Source organism: Lissotriton vulgaris, chromosome 9, assembly GCF_964263255.1.
Source record: "Lissotriton vulgaris chromosome 9, aLisVul1.2, whole genome shotgun sequence".
NCBI classification, from domain to species: Eukaryota; Metazoa; Chordata; class Amphibia; order Caudata; family Salamandridae; genus Lissotriton; species Lissotriton vulgaris.
Window position 1 is genome coordinate 1,190,339,991 of NC_141697.1, and position 23,977 is coordinate 1,190,363,967.

A 23,977-nucleotide genomic window follows, 5' to 3' on the forward strand; every position below is an offset into this window, starting at 1 on the left:
CTCTGCACTCTGCACTCACTACTCTGCACTCTGCACTCACTACTCTGCACTCTGCACTCACTACTCTGCACTCTGCACTCACTACTCTGCACTCTGCACTCACTACTCTGCACTCTGCACTCACTACTCTGCACTCACTACTCTGCACTCTGCACTCACTACTCTGCACTCTGCACTCACTACTCTGCACTATGCACTCACTACTCTGCACTCTGCACTCACTACTCTGCACTCACTACTCTGCACTCTGCACTCACTACTCTGCACTCACTACTCTGCACTCTGCACTCACTACTCTGCACTCACTACTCTGCACTCACTACTCTGCACTCACTACTCTGCACTCACTACTCACTACTCACTACTCTGCACTCACTATTCACTACTCTGCACTCTGCACTCACTACTCTGCACTCACTACTCTGCACTCACTACTCTGCACTCTGCACTCACTACTCTGCACTCACTACTCTGCACTCACTACTCTGCACTCACTACTCTGCACTCACTACTCTGCACTCACTACTCTGCACTCACTACTCACTACTCTGCACTCACTACTCTGCACTCACTACTCACTACTCTGCACTCACTACTCTGCACTCACTACTCACTACTCTGCACTCTGCACTCACTACTCTGCACTCACTACTCTGCACTCACTACTCACTACTCTGCACTCACTACTCTGCACTCACTACTCACTACTCTGCACTCACTACTCTGCACTCACTACTCTGCACTCACTACTCTGCACTCACTACTCACTACTCTGCACTCACTACTCTGCACTCACTACTCTGCACTCACTACTCTGCACTCTGCACTCACTACTCTGCACTCACTACTCTGCACTCTGCACTCACTACTCTGCACTCACTACTCACTACTCTGCACTCACTACTCTGCACTCACTACTCACTACTCTGCACTCACTACTCACTACTCTGCACTCACTACTCACTACTCTGCACTCACTACTCTGCACTCACTACTCACTACTCTGCACTCACTACTCACTACTCTGCACTCACTACTCACTACTCTGCACTCACTACTCTGCACTCACTATTCCTCACTCTGCACTCACTACTCTGCACTCTGCACTCACTACTCTGCACTCACTACTCACTACTCTGCACTCACTACTCTGCACTCACTACTCTGCACTCTGCACTCACTACTCACTACTCTGCACTCTGCACTCACTACTCACTACTCTGCACTCACTACTCTGCACTCTGCACTCACTACTCTGCACTCTGCACTCACTACTCACTACTCTGCACTCACTACTCACTACTCTGCACTCACTACTCACTACTCTGCACTCACTACTCACTACTCTGCACTCACTACTCTGCACTCACTACTCTGCACTCACTACTCTGCACTCACTACTCACTACTCTGCACTCACTACTCTGCACTCACTACTCACTACTCTGCACTCTGCACTCACTACTCTGCACTCACTACTCTGCACTCACTACTCTGCACTCACTACTCACTACTCTGCACTCACTACTCAGCACTCACTACTCACTACTCTGCACTCACTACTCTGCACTCTGCACTCACTACTCTGCACTCACTACTCTGCACTCACTACTCACTACTAATAAATATGTCGTCAACAGACTAACTCGATGTACTCCCAGGCCGATCAGTTTGCAGGGTTAATTGGAATTGGCCATAAATCAGTAATTTAGACAACTGATGGGTATATACAAATGTAAGAAGTTAAGACCAAAATTAACGATGGGAAAACCACAAGTGCTTTAAGGTTGAACTAATCGATAAGGAAATGGCCTGCTGATATGAAGTACAATACAAGTACAACATTACTGACATGAAAAACCTATAAATGAGATTAGCCTAATCACTATATAAAACGGATGTGACACACAGGCTAAACAATTCCACTCATCTCAGCTACGTGCAAACGGCGCAGCTGTCATCGTACTTCTCGCGCATTGCTGGGTTTCCCCGAGTTTATCTGATCACTTTTCCATCACAGCCCACAAAACGTTCACCCGCCAAAGAAATATTTTTTTCCAGTTACAATCATGACACGTCTTTTTTTCTGCTTAACTAAATCACGTAGGTTAGGCAAAAAAAGTAAATGTAAACGTTAACCAGACGTTCGCCATGCACATGTAATATATTAGACATGATCGTGAAATCTTCACCATGATGCTGAGCTCGAGCCAGACAGACAAGAAAAAAAGAAATACATCCCGAATCTAGACACCCACGCAACAAGCGAGGGTGTGCAGTGTATTAGGACAAAGGCTGCCTTTTCAATCAATCCAGCGAAGCACGAACCTAGAGAGGTATAGCTAGCGTCTCAGCTTCCGAGGAGGACAGCGCGTTCGCGCGCGCGCGGCCGGCGCAAATTGCCTTGCGCGCGGCCAGGACTGTCCTCCTGGGAAGCTGAGTCCCTAACAATAAGGTCTCTGACGAGAGCGAGCTTCGCTCGCTTCTAGCCGAGACCTAACAACACTGCACACATTCTGTCCATACATACACACCTCTGAAGAATACTAAATAAAAACGGCCCCATCGGGCAGCACCACTAAGAACTTGGGCATTTTATCCTTGCGAAGTGCTTTGGCCTTGGGGGCAGGCGCCATGTTGGCCTTTTTAGCATCCACGGGTTCAGGGCTCGCGGAAATTGCGTGTACCTTCGCTTTGCTGGTTGACTTGCGTTTTTCTACGTAATGTCGGAAAACCAAGGGCTTGACAAGGCCCCTGGCTGCGGAAGATTCCTTCTCTTCATCACTGAAAAGGAAGTAGGAGATATTTAAGATCCACCTTTATTTATACATTCTTAAAATTCACATTCAGTTTTCTTCATCTCAGACAAAGGTGTTTGACTTTATAGGATGGGTCATTATATAGAACCTGCGAGGAAGACATTTTACCCAGGATTTTAGGGTGCGAGAATGCACTGACAGTCTATTGGGAGGAGTAAATATCCACTTAGGGATGTGTCACTGTCATATTATTCGCACGTCAGACAGCTAGAAGGACCCACAGTGATACACAGCCACTCTCATATATGGTACATTTTTATACATTAAACACCACAGCTTGTTTGACCATCAGGTTTACAACTTCAGTCCAAAATATAAGATATGTATTAAGTCGTATCACTCAACGTCATGTTTGGAGTGAGATGCAAAAATAAGCCATGGTGTGAGAAGTCCCGACCTGTTTTTTTGTCTTTCACCATTAGTGCATCTTGAAAGCCTCTGTATAAAGAATATTGCCTTTTTCAAAGGAAAGGAGAGGAGCACAGGGTCCTTATTAGAGACACCCTAGAAAAAGAACTTAAAAAAATGCACCAGTGCCACAAGAAATGTGGTCACAGATTGTGCTGTTCACGAATGATATTCACACAAGAAAATGTTCTCCTCATTGGCTAAATTTGATGACAACACAAGATGGAGGAAAAGTGTATGAACACTATCCCGGGGGAGGGTGGTATATTCGTTTGGAGATCAAAACACTAAGGTGATGGGATGTAGGCACCCTAGTCAGACTAGGAAGAGATTTCCATTAATTGGTCCTCAGTGTCAAATGCCTTAGACCAATCAGGTCTTCCCTCTGGCAGTGGCGGCCATCTTGAGGCACACCTCCTTCAGCCAGTTCAAAGAACAGCCACCAGGCTCATTTGTGGGCTATCCAGATGTGAGCATACCATCCAGGTACTTGCTTGATTAAGCCAGAGACGTTTTAAGGCATGGGCAAAGTGGGCTCTGGCCCGGGGGCCCTTGATAGAGCCAGCTTTGTTCTGCAGATTCTTTCCCAGATGGCCTTGAATAATTCTTAAAAAGATTGTTTTAATTACCATATGCCTTTAATTTATTTTTAATGTGGGAGAATCTATTACAGTCATATTGCAGAGAAGTTTTTTTAGATCAAAACAAGACATAGTATGCGATAAATGGGAGGGTATCACTGAGATTCTTTGCAGTTATATTGGTGAGCTGCAGCTGTGTTTCAATACTGAAAACACGTCACTATCCCTGAATATTAGACGTAAACATATTTAGAATGTACACGAGTGTGCATGTGTCATGTCAGTGACCGGGTAAAACGGGGAATGAAAGAGTTGAAATAGGATCATAAATTCAAAGCTGTTCCAAAATGGGGCCCGCAAAATACTTTTGGCCCAGGGCCCCCAAAATCTCTACGATGTCCCTGGAATAAGCTTATTGGTTACTAGACTCAAGGTCAACTTCAAGGCTATGACAGCCATCCAGAAGGGTAAGCAGTCTATGCCACTTGCACAGTATTATGGGAAGCCACATCAAGACAGCTTTTTCAGCATCAGCAGAAAAGGTATTCTGAAAGGTATTTTATGTCCTTTAATGTAGTTTAGTTAAGGATAGTTTCTGGACCACATTTGCCCAAGCCCTTCCTAATTTGATTGGTGGGGCTTCTTCTGGTCTTCTGTTGTTTTTTTTTGCTATTTATGTATTATTCCTCTATGGGTTGTTGTGTTGTTTGTTTCTACACTGCCAAGAAGAATTGCATGTACCACACTAAATAAATACAATTAACTTAACAGAATATAACCACTCACATAATGAGTACTCCTCTGTCTGCTTAAATGAAAGTAACATTGAAGCAATTTATCACTTTGTAATGCTCCTTTGATTTCACATCTTCAAATGTCACAACTGAGTCTGTGAGAGGAGGCAGTGGACTATCAGTCCATGACTGTTGGTAGCAGTGGCGGCTCGTCCACTAAGGCGGAGGAGCGTTGCCCCACTGAACAAAATGAATAATGATAATAACGAATTGTGATTATCATTTTAGTTTTCCAATTGCAGTCAGTGGCTGTCAGTCGGGGGTGGCTAGAGCAGGGAGAAAAGTAGTTTGCACTCCTTAAGTGTGCAGGAAAGCTTGGACAGTTTTTTAGGATATATATATATATATATATATATATATATATATATATATATATATATATATATATATATATATATATATATATATATATATATATATATATATATATATATATATATATATATATATATATATATATATATATATATATATATATATATATATATTACCTACTGGCTATCGCCAGTAGGTATATATAGTTAGGATTTATTCCCTATGGGATTTTTGAAAATTCTATGTCTAATAACTTTGGCGTTTGTGGACGGAATCGGCTGAAATTTTCAGGAAAATGGCACATTTTGTTTCTGAGCAGCCCTTGAAAATTTGGGGGGGTTTTGTCGAGGGGGGGCCGAGAAAAAAGGGGGGTCCCAAAACGCGTTTTTCCCATGTTAATTTCCATAGGGCGGTTGGACTCACTTTTAGCTCGAACGGCTGAATGGATTTGCACGAAACTTGGCAAAATTGTAGGGACTGTTAGCCCGATGTGCCTTTGCTAGGTCTCAATATATGTGCTCCAGTAGTTTTTGAGAAATTAACGTTCAAAACAAGATATATATCTGTAACAGCGCTCCGGGCTGCGCTCCGGTTCGCTTACTTTTCGCGAGACGGAACTTTGCGCGCAGAAAGCTGATTGGCTCTCCGGTGTCTGTCAACATTCTAAACAGTCCGGAGCGGCCGCCATCTTATCTCTCGGTAGGATCGAGAGAGAAGAAGAGGTGAAAAACGAAGGGGGAATTTAATGAAAGGGGGCAAGGTATACCCCTCTTGACCCCCTAGGAATGTTGTTGGGGTTATTAAAGGGTCCCGTGGGGAAAATAAAAAAAAAATTATTTTTCACGGTAGAAGCGCTTCACGGGCCGCGAACTGGGCCGCAAACTGGTAGCGAAACGGGAATTCGCCATTTTGTGCTTCGTTTTAATTAAATTACTAGGTATAAGGGGGTGCGGGAGACGTATCCTAATCCCCTATGTTTCCTGAGGGTGGCTGAGGAGGCTCATATATGTTGATACATCTCTTCCAGCGGCTGTGCGTGAGCTTTTTTTTTTTTTGCTGCGTGACGTCTGTTAACGTTCGATTCGATGGAAATCAGGAAGTGTTGACTGCCAATTTGTCACTGCGATAAAATATTTTGTTATAAATGAATCCTTATTGATAAACATTGTCTGCGCCATCTTGCCTTTTTTCCAATGCCACAATTTTGTCGTGCACGGCAGCCATTTTAGATGCCAGGCTGGTCCCAGGCTATCACCTACCCCTGCGGATGTAGTTTATGGCCCCAGCTGTAGAGAATCCAGACTTGCCAACCCTCCCGATTCAGGCGTGAGACTACTGATTTCAGTGCTAGTCTCCCGCCTCCCGATTTCTGCAAGCAAAAACCCGGGGGCATATTACCAACAACTAGCGTTAATTTTTGTCTCTAACTTGTTTAGAGACAAAAATTATCGTCGCACATCGGCGATTTTTATCGCAGATAAATCTTGCTATTAGCAAGGTTTATCGCAAATGCGATAAAAAACGGCCGCAATGCATGAATATCGCAGAAAAGTCAGCGATATTCATGTATTATCGAGCAAATGCTCTTAGCCATGTTATCCACCTCCCATTGGATAACATGGCTAAGAACTGCTCAGGTCAGGTGTTAGCTTTTGGAGATATTCGCGCTTAGCGCGAATATCTCCAAAAGTTGGTAATAGGAGATAGCGATGTTAGGGACTGTTTCCAGTCGCTAACATCTTGGCACGCCCACTTTGCATGTCATTAGTGATAAGTATCACTGACATGCAAAGCGGGGCCCAAGATGGTTGCTATCTCCTTTTAGCTGTCACTAACTGGTGTTAGCGACAGCTTGGTAATAGGGAGATAATTTTATCTCCGCTTTCTTGGCTTTTAAAGCCAAAAAAGCGGAGATAAACCCCCTTGATAATATGCCCCATGATTCCTCGGGGGTTTCAGCTGACAGGGCTTGGTATTGTGTTACGTGGTAATTCTTCCAGGAAACGTCAGAGGGTCGATGCAGGGGTTCTAGAAGGGGTGATAAACCATTTAAGCCTCATGAACAAGCGCATGGTCTTTTAAAGATCTGTGAAGTACTCGGGGCGGCGGTGTGTGTGTGTCCTCTTTCAGGAGCGGGCGGGGGGGGGGGCACTGCCAGCAACTTCCAGGCCAGGCAGTGTTCAACACTTGCATCACCCTTTCTCTGCCTGCTATTGCGCTCCATGCTTCGGAAAGGTAAGAAAAAGAACGTGCATTTGAGTTTGAAATGTCCGATCCTGTAGCAGTACACTTGCAAAGCCCACACATGACAATAACCCGATTCAAGGCCCCATTCACCCGTTTAAAAAAAAATATATAACACTCCAACAAAGTAGGATTATAAAACTTTATTAACTTTTAAATATAACGAACAGAACAAAAACTGTAAAAACATTTAAACATTTTTCACAAAAAAAAGCAACAATGGTCAGAAGCTGTCTTTTGTGCGAATAGTCCCAAGGCAGCACAACGTGCTGAGTTCTGGACGGCACCCAGGTGATGTCACCTGGGTGCCGCACTGGTTTTTGGGATCCTACAATGCAGCAAAGAAAAACAGCGTGGGGCGTCCAGGGTGGTGCGGAGGGAGGCCTCGTCAGTAGCGGTCTGTTGTGCGAATAGTCCCAAGGCAGCAGAACGCGCTGAGATGTTGATGGCACCCAGGTGATGTCCAGTAAACTGCCGCACTGGTTTTGGTATCCTACAATGCTGCTCCGAAAATTGGCGTGGGGCGGCCCGGGGGGGGCGTGGGGGAGGCGGCGTGAACGGGCCTCCCCAGGTGGCGGCCATCCAGCTGAGTTGCGCCCGCTCTTGCGGCTACAGCGTCTCGCTCACCATGTTGTTGAGTTGCTCCCACTCTTGCAGTGCAGCGATAGGCGGCTGCCACATGACTCTTAAAATGGCGGACGGCTCTTCGGTTTTGGGCCTGGTCCACTAAAATGGCCCTGGGACACCTTGGAACTCGGACGCTTGCCTGCTAGGGCTTGGGCTCCATTCTCGAAAAGCGTCCCCTCAGCCGTGAAGATTCTACAAAAGTCTTGGGGGCCCTCGACTCCTGCAGGCTTCCGGTGGGGAGCGGCTGCCATGATTGCTCGCGGAATGACCACGACGGAGCCACGAGATGGTGGTGCTCTCATGCTGACGCCAGCTTCAGTCTGAATCATCCAGAAACAAGGTGGGGCTTTCATCGTTTGGGATAAAAAAATGTTCTATACCAATGAAAAGTGTTATTTTTAGGTCATATGACCAAGCATTCTATCTTTAGGAAACCAAAAGTAAAATGAACCAATGAAAAGTTTTATAAACAAGTCATATGACCTGTTATGCGGCATAGGGCTACAAAAAGCGTAGAAAATCCGTTGGCACGTGAGGCGGCGTCAGTAGCGGACCGATGTGCGAATAGGCCGAAGGCAGCACAACGCACCGAGATCCGGATGGCACCGAGTTAGTGTCCAGCAAGTTGCTGCACTGGTGTAGCTATCCTACAATGCTGCGCCGAAAGTCGGCGTGGGGCGCCCCGTTGGCCTGTGAGGTCGCGTCAGTCAGTGGGGGCTGTGCGTCTCCCCCAAGATGGAGGCTCCTCGGCTGCAGTGCGGCGCCCCTTAGCGTTTCACTCGCCGTCCAACTGAGTTGCGTCCGCACTTGCGGCTACAGTAGGCCGAAGGCAGCACAACGCGCCGAGATCCGGATGGCACCGAGGTGGTGTCCAGCAAATTGCCGCACTGGTGTGGCCATCCTACAATGCTGCGCCGAAAGACGGCGTGTCCAGCTGAGTTGCGGTCACTCTTGCGGTACAGTGACTCGAACGCGCCGAGATCCGGATGGCACCGAGGTGGTGTCCAGCAAGTTGCCGCACTGGTGTGGCCATCCTACAATGCTGCGCCGAAAGACGGCGTGTCCAGCTGAGTTCCGGTCACTCTTGCGGTACAGTGACTCGAACGCGCCGAGATCCGGATGGCACCGAGGTGGTGTCCAGCAAGTTGCCGCACTGGTGTGGCCATCCTACAATGCTGCGCCGAAAGTCGGCGTGGGGTGCCCCGTTGGCTTATGAGGTGATGTCAGTAGTGGACCGATGTGTGAATAGGTCGGAACCAGCACAAGGCGCCAAGATCCGAATGGCAAGTCCTGGATGTTGAGTGCCATAGTTGAGAGTTCTGAGCAGTGCTTGTAAGACTGTCTGAAGCTTATTTGCACCTGCTGCAGCTTCACTATTGCCCTGGTGTGGCCAAAGGTCGCACATGACATAGGCGGCCGGCTCCCGAGGTCCGGCGGAACTTTTTTCCTTTTCCTTTCTGCTTCTTGTCCTACAATCCGTTTCATCTGAAGACACGACCAGGTCCCTGAATGTGTGCAGGGGGACGCTATTGATTGAATGAAAATGGCGGCTTGACACAAAGCTGACTCAAGCGTTGCTGTTGATGCTATGCAGACAAAAATTGGTTTTCAGTTTGTACATTCTTCAGGATTTTTTTTTCCATCCAAGGCTGATTGAGAGTTTGTAGAAAAATGGCTTCAGATTTTCCACATACTACTCTTCAACATTCTTCCTAAATGTAACAATGTGAGACTCACTAGGAGAACGGCTGTTTATGTTTCCTTTCAAAATGCTGCCAACAATATTTTCTGAATGGAAGACACCATCTTGTAGCATAAAGGGCCGAAAGGGGTTCTGGTCTGGCCGATGGTTGGTGGAGACATTTTGACTATATCTTGGACCTGCCCGGCCTCGCCCAAAATGGCGCCGGTATAAATGGGACTCGTAACTCATTGTTGTGTACTAGTTGAACAACCTTGATATCACGAGATATGAATGCAGTTTTGATGCTCATGGCGGGCGGGGACGAGAATTGATTGAATATTTCGACATCCCTATTGATATTAAGTTCTGATGTGTTATTGATTACTGTACTATTGAAAGTTCGAATTAACGTCACCCATGGTACTTGCACGCAAATGTATATCTAGATAACTTTTTTGTAAGTGGCCCTGTCGTATTTTAATTACAAAATGTACGTCCACCGATTCCGCAACTGTTAGACACCTTAGTTCTTGCAACCTAATGGCTCGTTCGTTACGTTCCTCTATAATGTAAATGTCTCCTCATCATATACGATTCCAGTTTGCTCCGTGGCCGGCCCACGTGGTTATAGGCCCGTATTTGTATACTGACATTTTCACAATAAAGGTTTTTAAAACAAAACATGGTAGTAGTATTTACATTGGTAAAGTTTTTACTTTTAGTCACTGTTTTCGAATCAGTAAAAGGCAAGTGAAATAAAGTAGTCCAATTACATGACGGATAAAAGGTATAATATGTAGGAACGCAGTAAAGATAAATGGTCAAGGGCAGTTGTGTTTTCCACTTCTGCAACATAAAGTGATCGATAAGAATCTGATAATCAGGCGTATCGGCGACTAAGACAGCAGGCCGAGTTTTTTTTACTCAACGGCTCCGTCATGGAACGAAGAAACGCCCTTTTTCTCGAAAAAGAAATATATTTTACTTGCAGGACAGTTGTAAATTTTCCGGGAAAGTACATTAGCCTGGAATATTATAACATATATGTTTTTAAAAAAAAGTTCGAAATCAATAAAAAGCGTATTTTTTAGGTCATATGACCAAGCTTTTCATTATTAAAATAACAAAAGTAAAATGAACCAATAAAATTTTTTATTAACAAGTCACATGACCTGTTATGCTTACGTTGCGCGCTGCGCGCCGCGCCCCGGATTGCTTCCGGGTGCGCTAACGCGGCGTGTCACATAACGCATTACGCGACAACGTAGGTCAAGAATATAGTCAAAATGTCTCCACCAACCAGCGTTCGGAACACAACCCCTTTCAGCAGTCCAAAAAGTTCTGTAAAATGACAACAGAGGGGACAGGCAACAAGAACCATCAGTCAAAGAGGGGAGGGCAAGTTCTTCTCTACCGGGTCATGTTGGGGCGCTACCGGAACTGATCGAATTGGTAGTCTACAGTGTTTCTGGATGTTTCAGACTAAAGCTGGCGTCAGCATGAGAGCACTACCATCTCGTAGGTCCGTCGTGGCCATTCCACGAGCAAACATGGCAGCCGCTCCCCACCAGAAGCCTGCGGGAGTCGGGGGCCCCCAAGACTTTTGTAGAATCTTCACGGCTGAGGGGACGCTTTCGAGAATGGGACCCAAGCCCTATCAGGGAAGCGTCCGAGTTCCAAGGTGTCCCAGGGCCATTTTAGTGGACCACGCCCAAATCTGAAGAGCCGGCCGCCATTTTGAGAGTCCTGTGGCAGTCGCTTATCGTTGCATCGCAAGAGCGGGAGCAACTGAACTACATGGTGAGCGAGACGCTGTAGTCGCAAGAGCGGGCGGTAAACAGCTGAATGGCGGAAGAGGCCCAGTGTACCAAAAGCGAGCGGAATGGCAACTAAAACGGTAAAGGGGCGCCCCACTACAGCGTGTCTTCAGGTCAAACGGATTGTGGGACAAGGTCCAGAATAGAAGAGTCATCAAAAGGCAAAAAGTTCCGCCGGACCCCGGGAGCCGGCCGCCTATGTCGGGGGCGATCTCAGGCTACACCGGTGCTATAGGACTTGGGGAGGGGGTCGGAGCCAAGCGTCTTCTCCGAGTCCATGGCCTCGGGGGCCTCCGTCAAGCTGTTTAGGAAGGTAACATATCACATTGTTTTCAAATGCAGTCAGGTCCACAAACGACACTCACTTACTTTGAGAATAGTGAAGCTGCAGTAGGTGGAAATAAGCTTCAGACAGTGTTACAAGCGCTGCTCAGAACTCTGAACTATGGCACCCAACATCCAGAACTTATGCCATTTGAGAATGGCAGTGACATTGAAGCAACTCAGGGACCAAAACCATTAACGTACTTTCACGTATGAAAATCTTACTTGGGGAGGGAGCAGAAGCGAAGCGCCCCCTCCCAGTCCGCGCCACCACACCGTATGTTGAAAATCTGAAGCCATCGTTCTACAAAGTCAACCAACCTTGGATGGAAAAATCTAGAAAAATGTACAAACTGAAAACCAGTTTTGGTCTGCATAGCATCAGTAGCAACGCTTGCTATCAGAGTGCATGAGTTTCATGCTCGATCGATTGAGCTAGCCGGATCGGGCAATAAAAAGTATAAAATAGTTATGTAAATAGTTATTTAATAAAATGTTTTACCCTGTTTCTTTGCTGGTGTGTTGTCTATATTTTTAATATTTGCATAGGGTTTGTCGTTATTTTGGGCGGGGTGGGTGACGGAGTCGAGCTGTCTTGCAGCCCTCATGGTGTGGAGCTCAGTTCATCTCACTATTTTCATATTTCTCATGAAGGGTTGTTCCTAATATTTCTATTTTAGCGAGGTCAAAAAGAGATCCAATTAGTGGCCTACTGATTTTGCTCGATTACTTTTATTTTTTTACACGATTTTTCACTATCTGCAAAGACTAAACAGAGTATTGCGACTGTGTGCTTGTTTGTAAATAGAGAATGATCCAAAGAGAACCAATTCTAAAACAGTAAATGCTTGGATAACAATCAATCAAATGGAGAGACAAGCAGGCACGACGGATTACAACGGGGGTAAAGGTCTGCGTTAACTACCGTTCACTATCTGCAAAGAGAGAGTACTACTAAGAGAAAAGAGGGGAGGGGGGGGGGTGCAGCGTTCAAAGCACATCAGCGTGCATAAATACGAAAATGTTTTTATCTATCACGTACTTGACATTTTAAAGCTTTTCATATTTGCTATTAAAAAACCATTGAAATTCACTGAAAAAACCATAGGTTATAGTCGATATATAGTTAGGAATTTGCATTTACAAAACCTTGAAAATTCAATGAAAAAACCATTGGTTTTAGGCCATATATAGTTAGGGATTTGCATTTACAAAACCTTATTTTACTCGCATAAAACTATTGAAATTCCATATATAGTTAGATGCGCTAACTATATATCGCGCACCCGCAATCCACTGCTGATGATGTCACATATTACATCATTCATGACATGGTCAGTGACATCACTGATGACATCACTGATCACAACATCCAGTGACTGTATGTTTCTGTAAAGTTAAAATATGTCTTACATATTGAAGAATGAGTGGATGTATAAATGTCTGGATGAAGGATTTAGTAGGTGCATGACTGATTGTATGAGGGAGTGATTAAATGTGTCTCACTGAGTGCATGGGTTAGTGATTAAACTGTATTAATTTGTGCATCATTATATCTGTTGTTCTGTAAACTGCTGCATGTGTTGATCAGTAGCTATATGAATAACTATATGGGTTATTGATTGGTTGCTCAAGTATTTGTATGGGAGACTGAGTATGTGTGTGAGTGGCTGGGAGGTGTGTGACTCTGTGCATAGATGTGTGAGCAGTTGATTCACTAGATGTATGGTTTCAAAAGTGCATGTGGAAACAGCTGTATGGGCGGTTGACTGTGTGCATGAGTGTATTGGTGAGTGAATGGATATCTCAGTGCTACATGTCAAAGTAAGTACATATGTAAAACACAGTACATGTGAGAGTTAACATATATAAATAACTGTGCATTAGAGCCAGTGAATGTGTGAGTGGCTGTATGGATCATTGTGAACTTTTATTAGGGATTATATAAGAGAGTAAATATGTGTTAGAATATGTTTCAATAAGTAAGGTGTGTATAACTGTATAGTTGAGGAATTGGAGGTGTGTTTGATTCTTTGCATGACTGTCTAGGTGTATGAGTAACTCCATGGATGAGTGACAATCTGTGAGTGTCTGTTTTCACTGAGTGTATCTAAGGATATATCAGAGTCTGTAGAGGTTCATCGTATTAACACATGAATGATGTCATCTGTGATGTTGTCAGTGATGTCATTTGAGTTGTCATCAGTGATGTCATCAGTGATGTCATTTGAGATGTCATCAGTGATGTCATTTGAGTTGTCATCAGTGATGTCATCAGTGATGTCACTGACCATGTCATGAATGATGTAATATGTGACATCATCAGCAGTGGATTGCGGGTGCGCGATATATAGTTAGCGCATCTAACTATATATGGAATTTCAATGGTTTTATGCGAGTAAAATAAGGTTTTGTAAATGCAAATCCCTAACTATATATGGCCTAAAACCAATGGTTTTTTCATTGAATATATATATATATATATGTATTTATTTATGTATTTATTTATTTTACAGAGTTTTATATAGCGCAAACTTGACCCGAATCAACTATCAGAGCGTTTTACACAGCACCAGTTACGTTACATGCAGACTCACACTCATTTTTGTAAGGCACAGGGAGAAGGCGTGATTTGCCAAGAATCACAGGGTGTTAAGTGTCTTTGTCGAGACTCGAACCCAGGTCCCCAGAATCGAGGTCGACCACCCTAGTCGGTAGGCCAACTCCTCTCCTCTTATTCAAATGAGAGTACGTTAATATCAGGCAAACCTGTAATGAGCAGATATTGCAATGTGCACTTTAGGCAGAGGGCTCCATGAACACACCATACACTCTGTGAATGTAAATGCCTGGATGGGGTTGGGAATGTCCTTAGCTCATTCAAAGGGATTCGCCAAGAGAGTTCCATCTTGTTATATATAACGTGGGAAGGCACTGATCCACTGAAGTACAATCTCCAAAGATTTTGTCATGGGTGGGGCCTAATGTGGCGATGCCACAGTCAGGGGGATATCTAATGTGGGGCACAATCATAGAACAGAGCTTACTTATGAGTAGAAAAGTCTGGGCCACAATTAGTCCAGAAAGTGCAGGAGTAGTGGGGCATGTTTGTTTAAGAGGCAGAGCTAAGCTAGGGGACAGTGACCATCAGTCAATTTTGCATTTGGAATTAGCTAGATAATTTCTATACTCATTCCAGCAACAGATGCATTTAGTATATTGCATAAATGGTGGGCAATGTCATTTCAGCAAAGGTTGGTGATGGGTGACCAAAACGCAAAGGAAAATAGAAAACCTACATGTGTCGGATGAGTTCTCGCATCTTATTCTTGGTCCACGTGATCATAGCGTCACGTTCGCGGTTGGGCGGAAGAAAACCTGAAATGCAAAGCAAGAAAAAAAATACTTCACCATTCTCTCCAGACGTGGTCATCCTTTGATAGCACCTCATACCCAATAGGACAAGACATTGTTGTCATGGAGAGATCAACATGTTGAGCCTTTGGTCTTGCTCTAGTATCCCTCCTCTTTCCCAACACTCATTGGTCAAACAGGTAAACAACAGTGATCCCTCTGGTTAGGTGGTTGAACAGAGACACTCCAATTACACTTGTGGAAGGGTGTCCACATGCAGACACCACAGTGATACCATGGCTATACGGCATGTCACAGGCACCATAGTGATGTCTGTGGCTGGGTGGCAAACCACATATACCACTGTAGCCATTCTGGATAGGAAACAGACAGACAAAACACACTGTGGAAATTTTGGCTAAGAGGTAGACAAACCTCCATAGTTGAGACACAGTATTGGCACCTCTGAGTGAGCCAAAGCTGGTAAACATCTGAGAAAAAACTGTGGCTGACATGTCTTCACCAGAAATCACAGGACCACAGCATAGTGAAAATAGACCTCAGACACCATAGGTACCTCAAAATGATGAGCAGGCCACAGACACAATGCAAATAACTAGGAATGCATGACAAGGAGGCATGCTGCAGACATCACTGGCTATAAGACACAACACCATGCAGTCACAACAAGAGTGATATACTACACTACAGTGACAATTCAGGCTGTCAGACCCAACCATAGGCTCACCGACAGAGCCATAGACCACATGGTCTGTCTGTGAGACAGATGTTACATATAGTAATACTTGTGGCCAAGAGACAAAACTTGGTAGAGTGGAGGATACCCACTTAATTATGAGCTCTCTTATCGAACCAAAGTGGTTTATTTCCTAATCCTCAGACTTTGCACTAATGTGAGAGCCTGATTTTGGGATTGGGGATAACATAAATTCTCCTAATTTATAGAGGGGTCTTTAAACATGGAGCAGAATTACTGGCTGATTTTTATTCTGAATAGTATCCCCCTCTGATAGATGACATTTAGCTGTTGGGTCTCTTCTGTTTTTATTTTCTTCGGACTCTGGAGGACTTTATTTACCACCAAACTCTCAATGAACCCAGAATATTTAAACTTGGATCTTGCTCCTTGGTAACCCCAGCATTTACCACTGAGCATGTGCGAAGTGGGATAATAACTCAGCACAATGCACAAGACTGGTGGTTGTCCTATAAATCTAATAACTTACAAGGCGTAATTTCCTTGGGCACTGAGTTTGTGAGTGAAAAGCTGAGACAGGAGCCGGCTGCTTGATGTATCAGCTGGACATTGGAGCTGACCATTTCAGGCGTTCGGAGAGGAGGTGTACCTGCGTGGGTAAAGAAGATACTCTGGTTAGAAGTGAAATACCTTGGGAGTAGATGTCACAAGTGAGCAATCTGACTCAATTAACCCTCCATGCATTAAAGAGTGAATGTATATTTTCACAAATGTGTTGATAGGAAATTCCTGCTTTTGCTAAAGGCATAAAGATGACTAAGAATACATTCACTTACCCTTTCTACCTCTCAGGAACAACATAATGGGGATCTAAAGCACAAAACTAGAACAGCAAGTGACATCAAGTGGTTCACAAAGATTTAGAGATGAGGCGATCTGATTTACTGTTGCAGCACTTCTGACCTACTGCCAGAAGGAGGACTGCAAAAGAAAGTCAAAGCAAAATATTTGTTAATCAAACCCTGTATCTTGTTCCTGTCCGAATGGGAATCATGCAAAAAGACAGTCCAACATCCTCTCCAAACTCAGGCATTTGTAGCATTTAACAGTAGTGGTGTCTATGGTCTATACTGATGGAAATAGAAATAACAACAACAACATAATATTATTATTATTATTAATAATAATAATAATAATAATAATAGTAATAATAATAATAATAATAATAACAATAAACAATAGAATTATAGATGGGTGATGGGTTTTAGACCCGTCAGACTTAGGTGGGGTTCCTTCCTCCTCCATTTTGCTGGCCATAATACTCTGCACACTTTACCACGGCTAACTAATGCTAAAGTGCTTGTGCTCACTCCTTAAAACCTGGTAAAATTGACTTATACCCAATTGGCAAATGAATTTTACTTATAAATCCATAGTAGGATTGTACAACATGTTGATGAGGGTTGTTACCCCGAAACCGGTCTCAGGATGCTTATTTCCGGTCCAGGGAAGACCTGGCTTGGCAGTTCGGGCTGGTCTGTTCCCATGAGGCACAGGGTCAAGACCAATTTGCATATAGCTGGGCCTGAACTGGGGTGGCAAAGTGCGCTAAAGAACGATGATGGATTCAATCCAGATCTGTGACTGGGGGTCTGAAAAGTTTCAGTGCTCCTTCTATAATCTCCATCTGTTAACATGCGCCCACAGCCTGTAAATTAAATGCTACTAGTGGGCCTTTAAACAAATCTCATGTCTGCCATTGCAGCCTGTGTGTGCAGTTTAACTGCCATGTCAACCAGGAAAAATAAACCTTTTGCTAGACCCAAGCCTTTCTTTTTAATACCTATAAGTCAGCCCTATGGTAGGCCCTGGAAGGCCCAGAGGACAGGCTGCAGGATATTTAAAGTTTTACATGTCCCGGTAGTTAAAAACCCTTACATTCGTTTTTCACTATTGCAAGGCCTACCTCTCTGACAGGATAACATTGGAGTATACTTATTACATTGTGTAAGTGTAATTTCCAAATGAGTGCAAGTAACCAGTTCACTTTTCTTGTCTCTGGAATCCTAATTTAAAATCTTAACTTATAGAGAAGTCGGATTTTAAACTACAATTTTGAAAATGGCACTTTTAAAAAGTTGAAATTTTTCTGCCTTAGCCATTTTGTGCCGTTAGTCTGTCCGTGGTTCACATGACTGGGTGTAGTTGAAAGTAGGGCTTTGAATATTCCTCCTAGAAAGCCACACACAATAGGGAACTTAGTTGTGCCTGGATGGGCCATCGCTGGCAAGATGGAAGGAAGAAACTTGGCATAACCCCACTTACACTTGAATAAGCTGTGTCCTGCCTTCACACAAAGGGTTGCATACCCCATGTAGAAAGTCTGAGGACAGGTAAGGGAAGGGAGGATGCATGCGGACATCAAAGGGAAAACTCTAGAAGCTTCTCCCCCACTTCACAGGCTTAACTGGGAATACATACTGGACCTTAGACACCAACTCTAGTACACTTCTGGACATGTAGATACTCTGCCAAGAAGAAAGACTGCTGTACTGCGACAAGGACTGTCACTTTGCTAGACTGCTCCTCTGAAGGAACTGCTGCACTTCTGAGCTGACCTGCTGCCTGCTGCTCTCTTGCCTGGGGAGAATAGAACTGGACTTGCAACATCATCCTTGAACCCAGGACAACAGAGTGACTCCAAGGGATAGTCTGTTGGCCACCTGATATGAGCCTCAGGGACATAAAAGGATCCTTAACCTCCTGCGCCAGCCCCTGGATCTAGCTGTAGTGAGTTTCGGACCCCAAGTTGTGCCCCTCAGTTCTTGGACCCTTGGTGTGGCTCAAGGGAGCTGAATTCAAGCTTTTGGGCTCTTTGCAATCACGATGTGCCAGGTTGCACAGAGAACTTGCTACTCAGACTGCTATTCAGTGTGAAGCTCTGGCAGCCACCTTTTTTGCGATAGAGTATCGACCGCTAGCGGGAGACCATCAAAGCGAAACTCCAGCAATGCCTGCCTGTGGCACTGGTGACCTCTTCACGCCACACAGACAGCCTCCCGTGATGCACTCCCTGCTCCTCACGCCCCACTCCATTGTGAATGGGACTCTTGCCACATATTTGAGAAGGTACATTTCAGCAGGCACAACCTGGTGATTGCATAGGGCTGAAAGTTGGCGCTTTGTGCTTTTTGGTGCTATTTTCACTAAAATCTTTACAAATTCGTAGCTCTGGTTCTAGTGATCAGATTTTTTTGGGTTTTGGCCTTGTGTTATTTATCAAAGTTTAGGCTATTGTTCTAAATTGTGTAGGATCATTTTGTCATATGTTTTGACTGTGTTATTGATTTACTCTGCTCTGTGCCAACCCACCCAAGGGTTGAGCAGAGGTCAATTTAGGGCTTGCTTGTGACTTCACCCTGAGGAGAACTGTAATATCTGTTGCAGAAGGGCCAGCCCCCTGAAAAAAAAACATTTCTTACAATGGGTAACTTGAGTTAGGGGGATGTTTTTTACCGACGGGTTCTGAGTGATATAAAACAGACAACGAGGGCCTGAGGTTCATCAGAGATGTCATTAAGAATGTCATTGAAGATTTTTTGAGCAGTGTAAAATATGACTTCATAAGCAGTGCATGGTGGAGCCACTTACCTGAGATGTAATGACCTACAACAATGCATGCATGCACAAAGGCCATTTTGGAATGTTTTTTCTTCCTTTCTGATGGGTGGATGATCTTCTTGGCTTTGCCAATGCTTTTGTTGAATTCAACAAACATTAGCAAAGCCAAAAGCAGGCAACACAATGCTCAGTAGCGAATAGTGGTAGAGGTTTGCAATCGGCCATGTTCTGGACCAGGGGAAGAGATAGAGAACTGTGGACAGAGAGAAATGGACAACAGTAGAGAGGCTACCACAATAGTCTACTGAATGTCTCATGTACCATGACACAAAGTGCAATGGCTTAAGTACAAGCCATACAGTTTTAGGAGTGGCAACTCCCAAAACTGTCAAAAGCCTATGTCTGAGGAGGCTTACCATAGTCCACTCTCTGTTACTGCAAGTGTCTGTAGCAAGGCCTAACAAGAAATCCTATGCACAGTCTTCAGCTTAATTCTGGAGCAAGAAAGTCCTTCTCTGGCATCTGATTATATGGTAAACCACAGCAAGAAATAGTCAAAGGAAAACCTCTTCTCTAGTACCTGGCTTTTTACTTCATAAGCATCCCCCTTTATTTATTTTTTGTACTCCCAAGGTTTCTTAGCCCAGCCATTGCCTGGTTCATTATTGGTGTTATAGATTATAAAATGTAAACAGTAGAGATTGCTGTGAAAATGGGAGACACCTCATGCAACGAACAGATATAGCAACCCCTGATGTTAATTCCAGCGACTTGGACTCCTCATTGTCATAGCGCTCCTTTGCATGCAAGGATGAAGGGATGAAGATCTGTCTGTCCACCTCTACGTCAGCCCAATGTAATCGCTCTATCCCTAGTGTCTTAAGTCACACCACATCCCTGTGTAGTTATATGTCTTGTCTGGTCCTCCATTCAGAGAGTCATACTAACATTCATCAATCTCATGAAAGTTAAACATGTGCCACTGGGGCCTTCCAAACTTTACATGTAGGCTACCTAGGAGCATGGGTGCAACACACTGATATATGTACCAACCTGTGGGTTAGGGATCCACTCATAACAATTTTAATGAGTTGTGGTCACTACCCTGGTTAAAACTAGAAGAACGCACACTTCCACTCTGAGGTATGTGGGAATATGTGCTGGTGTAATAGGTTGATCTATGTGGATCACTTTTCCCTGTTTTAATTCACAAACACACATTATCATCACCTACACTCGTATTTCACATTAGGGCCCTCATACTCACTGCACCCAACGGCTTAAGGAATAAAGATTTCCGCCAAGTAGGCCCCATCGTGGGCGCCTGATCGGGTATTGCAGAACCGACCCTGGTAGGAGCAGAGCCAAAGATGAAGCAAGACACCTGCTTCTTGGTTGTGTGAGGGTCTCTTTCCAATAAGGAGGAATCCCTTCTCCTGTTCTTGTGAATACCCACACACTAGGGTTCACTTGCGAGATCACATACCTCCACCTGCAATCCACCTTAGGAACTACATACCTTGTTGCTTACACTAGTCTTTGTGCATGTATGCTGGACCTATTTAAAAAAAGGCCTGTGTTCCCCCTCTTGGAAATAAAAGGCTAATAATTAACATAACATGGTGGGTGTGTAAGTGAGTGAAAGGATGGATGGATGAATGTTTAAGTGAGTGAAAGGGTGGATGGAGGGATGGCTCTGCAAGGTGAAAAGATGGTTGGATTCATGGATGGATGAATAGGTGAAAGGGTGGATAGATGGATCAGTGAAAGGATGGATGATTAAGTGAAAGGGTGGATAGATGGCTGAGTGAAAGAGTGAATAAGTGAGTGGATGGATGGCTTTATGGTGGATGGATCAGTGCAAGGGTGGATGGATGGATGGATGGATGAGTGGGTGGATGGATAAGTTAAAGGATGGATGGATAGATGGAAGGATGGATGAATGAGTGAAAGGATGGGGTAAGAATGGATGAGGGAAAGAATGGGGGTGATGGAAGGATGGGTGGATGAGTGAGTGAGTGAAAGGATGGATGGTGGACAAAAAGGGTGGATGGATGAGTTAGATAGATGGATGGCTGGATGGAGTGAAAGGATGGGTGAACAAATGAGCGAAAGGATGAATGGACGAGTGAAAGGGTGGATGGAGTGATGGGTGACTGAAAAAGTGGATGGAGGGATGGTGAATGAATAGGTTTGATGCATAGGTTTGGAGATGGATGGATAGGTTTGGATATGGATGGACAGATGGATGGATGGGAAAATGGACAGAATGGCGAAAGCCTGAATGATGGATGAAAGAATGAATGAATGACAGAATATAAAAGTAAAATAGTGGATATCCGTAGATGGATGGATGAAAGGATGAAAGCATGAATGGATAGATGCGTGGATGGAAGAGACAAGACAGCTCTTCTGGGGAGGCTCGTGGTGACCTGCTACGCTTGCTTGGTGCCATAAGAGCCTCAGTTTAAAGTGGGGGATTTATTAATTTTCTGGCTACTCCCTTGACTGTATTTTTGTAGTTTTGGTCTCAAATAATGAAGTACATTTTACTCTATTTTTCTAAATTGTTGTGGGATTTTTCCTATTTTGTATGTTCACTTATTACTGTTTGAGGTGCTACATAAATACTTTACACATTGCCTCTAAGTTAAGCCTGACTGCTTTTGTGGCACTCTACCAGAGAGTTAAGCAGAGGTTAATTTTACGTTAACTTTTGTTTCATCCTGACATGGATTGTGGTTATTGCTTGAGTAGAGTTCCCCCCTCAACCAGTAAGCCAATTTCCTACATGGTCTTTAGAAAAGGTTTTTCAAACGAATGTGGGTTCTTGACAAAGCCTCTCCTAGTAAATTCTTTAGAAAAGCATGTCTAGGTGGACTAGGCTGAAAGGTCATGGGAGTTTGGATCCATGTTACTGAAAGGATTTTCTTTAACTGGACCTGTCTTGATGTTATATCATTTCTTGGCTTGAATGATCCTGGCTTCTGTGTAGTAGGATTTCCAAACAGCAAGGGGGAGGATCCTGACCTGAAAACCATGGAAGTTTCTGTATGTCCTCAAACTAGCCACAGTGGAAGACAAAGGTATTTGGCTATAACCATGTACGCATGGGCTTTTTGAAGGGAACAGATTTGTTGCCTTTCAGAGAGGCTTACAGATCTTATCAACCTACAAGTTATGTGGATTCTTCATGATCTCATTGACTCACTCCCCAACTCAATCACTCCCCCACCGAGGTGTACAAATAGCACAGATGCTCAGCCAGAATCTTTAAGTGGACTCCAAATGTACATTCGGATTTTACCCATGTGTGCCCTTTGGAGTCATAAGCAATACACTCATAGAAGCCCATGAAGACAGCCCTTGCATTTGTCTGAGACACATACACATAAATTCATCTGCTTGTCTTTACAGAGTTCTAAAAAATGTGTACTCTTTGAATAAGGAAAGAAGGAGGTCCCTGAAGACCTGGCTGTTGAATGGAGACCCTGGACCTTGCCAGTGCCTGAATACCCTAACCGGTGACAAGTCGCGCTCTACAAGTTGATGGATTAATTGATTGATTGATGGATTGAGAAGGCATCAGGATGGGGTAACGGAGCGAACACTGCCCTGGGTTCAAGAATGACAACATGGGGTCAGCTGGCAGGCAGGCATCAGTCAAGGTAAGCTCCCACTCAGTACCTTCAAAAAACCAGGAAGCATGATCTTTACCCTTCGATGAACAACCACGCCCATTCTCACCTCACCTGGCTTCAACTTTTTGGCCGTGTGTTGCTTTGTATTCAATTCTGCTGGAGCTCCATCTTTGCTCCCAGGTGAATTAGTTCCTTTAGATTTTTTTGCTGCAAGAGAAATGAATGGAAGTTGTTAATGCATGGATCACAGGTAGCTGTTTAGTTAAATATGCTTTTGCACAAATAAATAACTGACTGCATTAAAGTAGTGCCGCAATAGTCCTACTACAGGAAACACACCTTGTGGGCTCGGCTTCAAAGCAATGGATAGATGGGGGTATAAGTTCATTGCACATGCAGACTTCTCCTCTGGTTCAAGGGGCACAGGGATCCTCATAAGGAAAAATTTCCCGCGGGTGTGCCAACAGACGCAAATAGTTTATCAGGGCCGTTTTGCGGCTGTGAAAGTTCAGTGGGAGGGTCATCTTTTCAACTTTGTGTCCGTGTATATCCCTCCTGCCCTACATGCTACAGCACACACTGCCCTCACGGCATTCCTATTGGTTTTGCCGGTGGTGACATTGGTGATAGGGGGCGACTTTAATGACATTGTAGACGATGAGTTTGATAGATAGCCACACACAAAAACGGTACGGGGGAGGGCGACTCCTCGGACTGCTGGATGCCCTGGGGCTTACAGACTGCTGGAGACACAAACACCCTCATGATAAACAGTACACCTACTATTCAGCGGCCCATGATTGTCTCTCACGGATAGATTATGTTTTGAGGTCTGCAGATGGTCTACAAGGCATTAAGGAGGTGGACATCCGCCCCAGGGGAATTTCTGATCACTCCCCGCTGCTACTCACATACACAAACCACCGTATCCATAGGCGTCGCATCTTCTCTATTCACGCGGGTTATCTACAGGCTGCCCCTCTTGTGAAAGCTCTGACCAACACCACTAAACAATACTTTCAGGAAAATTC

The 23,977-nt window shown here is 44.4% G+C and overlaps 1 protein-coding gene across 1 annotated transcript in view; it reads right to left on the reverse strand.

The window, feature by feature from the left end:
• FAM194C (family with sequence similarity 149 member C) overlaps positions 1 to 23,382 on the reverse strand; it is a 127,955-nt gene extending 104,573 nt beyond the window's left edge. The window contains exons 1-5 of the mRNA XM_086939571.1: positions 23,286 to 23,382; positions 23,058 to 23,153; positions 16,214 to 16,333; positions 14,912 to 14,990; positions 2,547 to 2,783 (exon numbers count right to left, since the gene is read on the reverse strand). Coding sequence (XP_086795697.1) covers positions 2,547 to 2,783; positions 14,912 to 14,990; positions 16,214 to 16,333; positions 23,058 to 23,153; positions 23,286 to 23,382 — 629 coding nt within the window. The remainder of the gene's footprint in view (positions 1 to 2,546; positions 2,784 to 14,911; positions 14,991 to 16,213; positions 16,334 to 23,057; positions 23,154 to 23,285) is intronic.
• Positions 23,383 to 23,977: the final 595 nt, after the last annotated feature.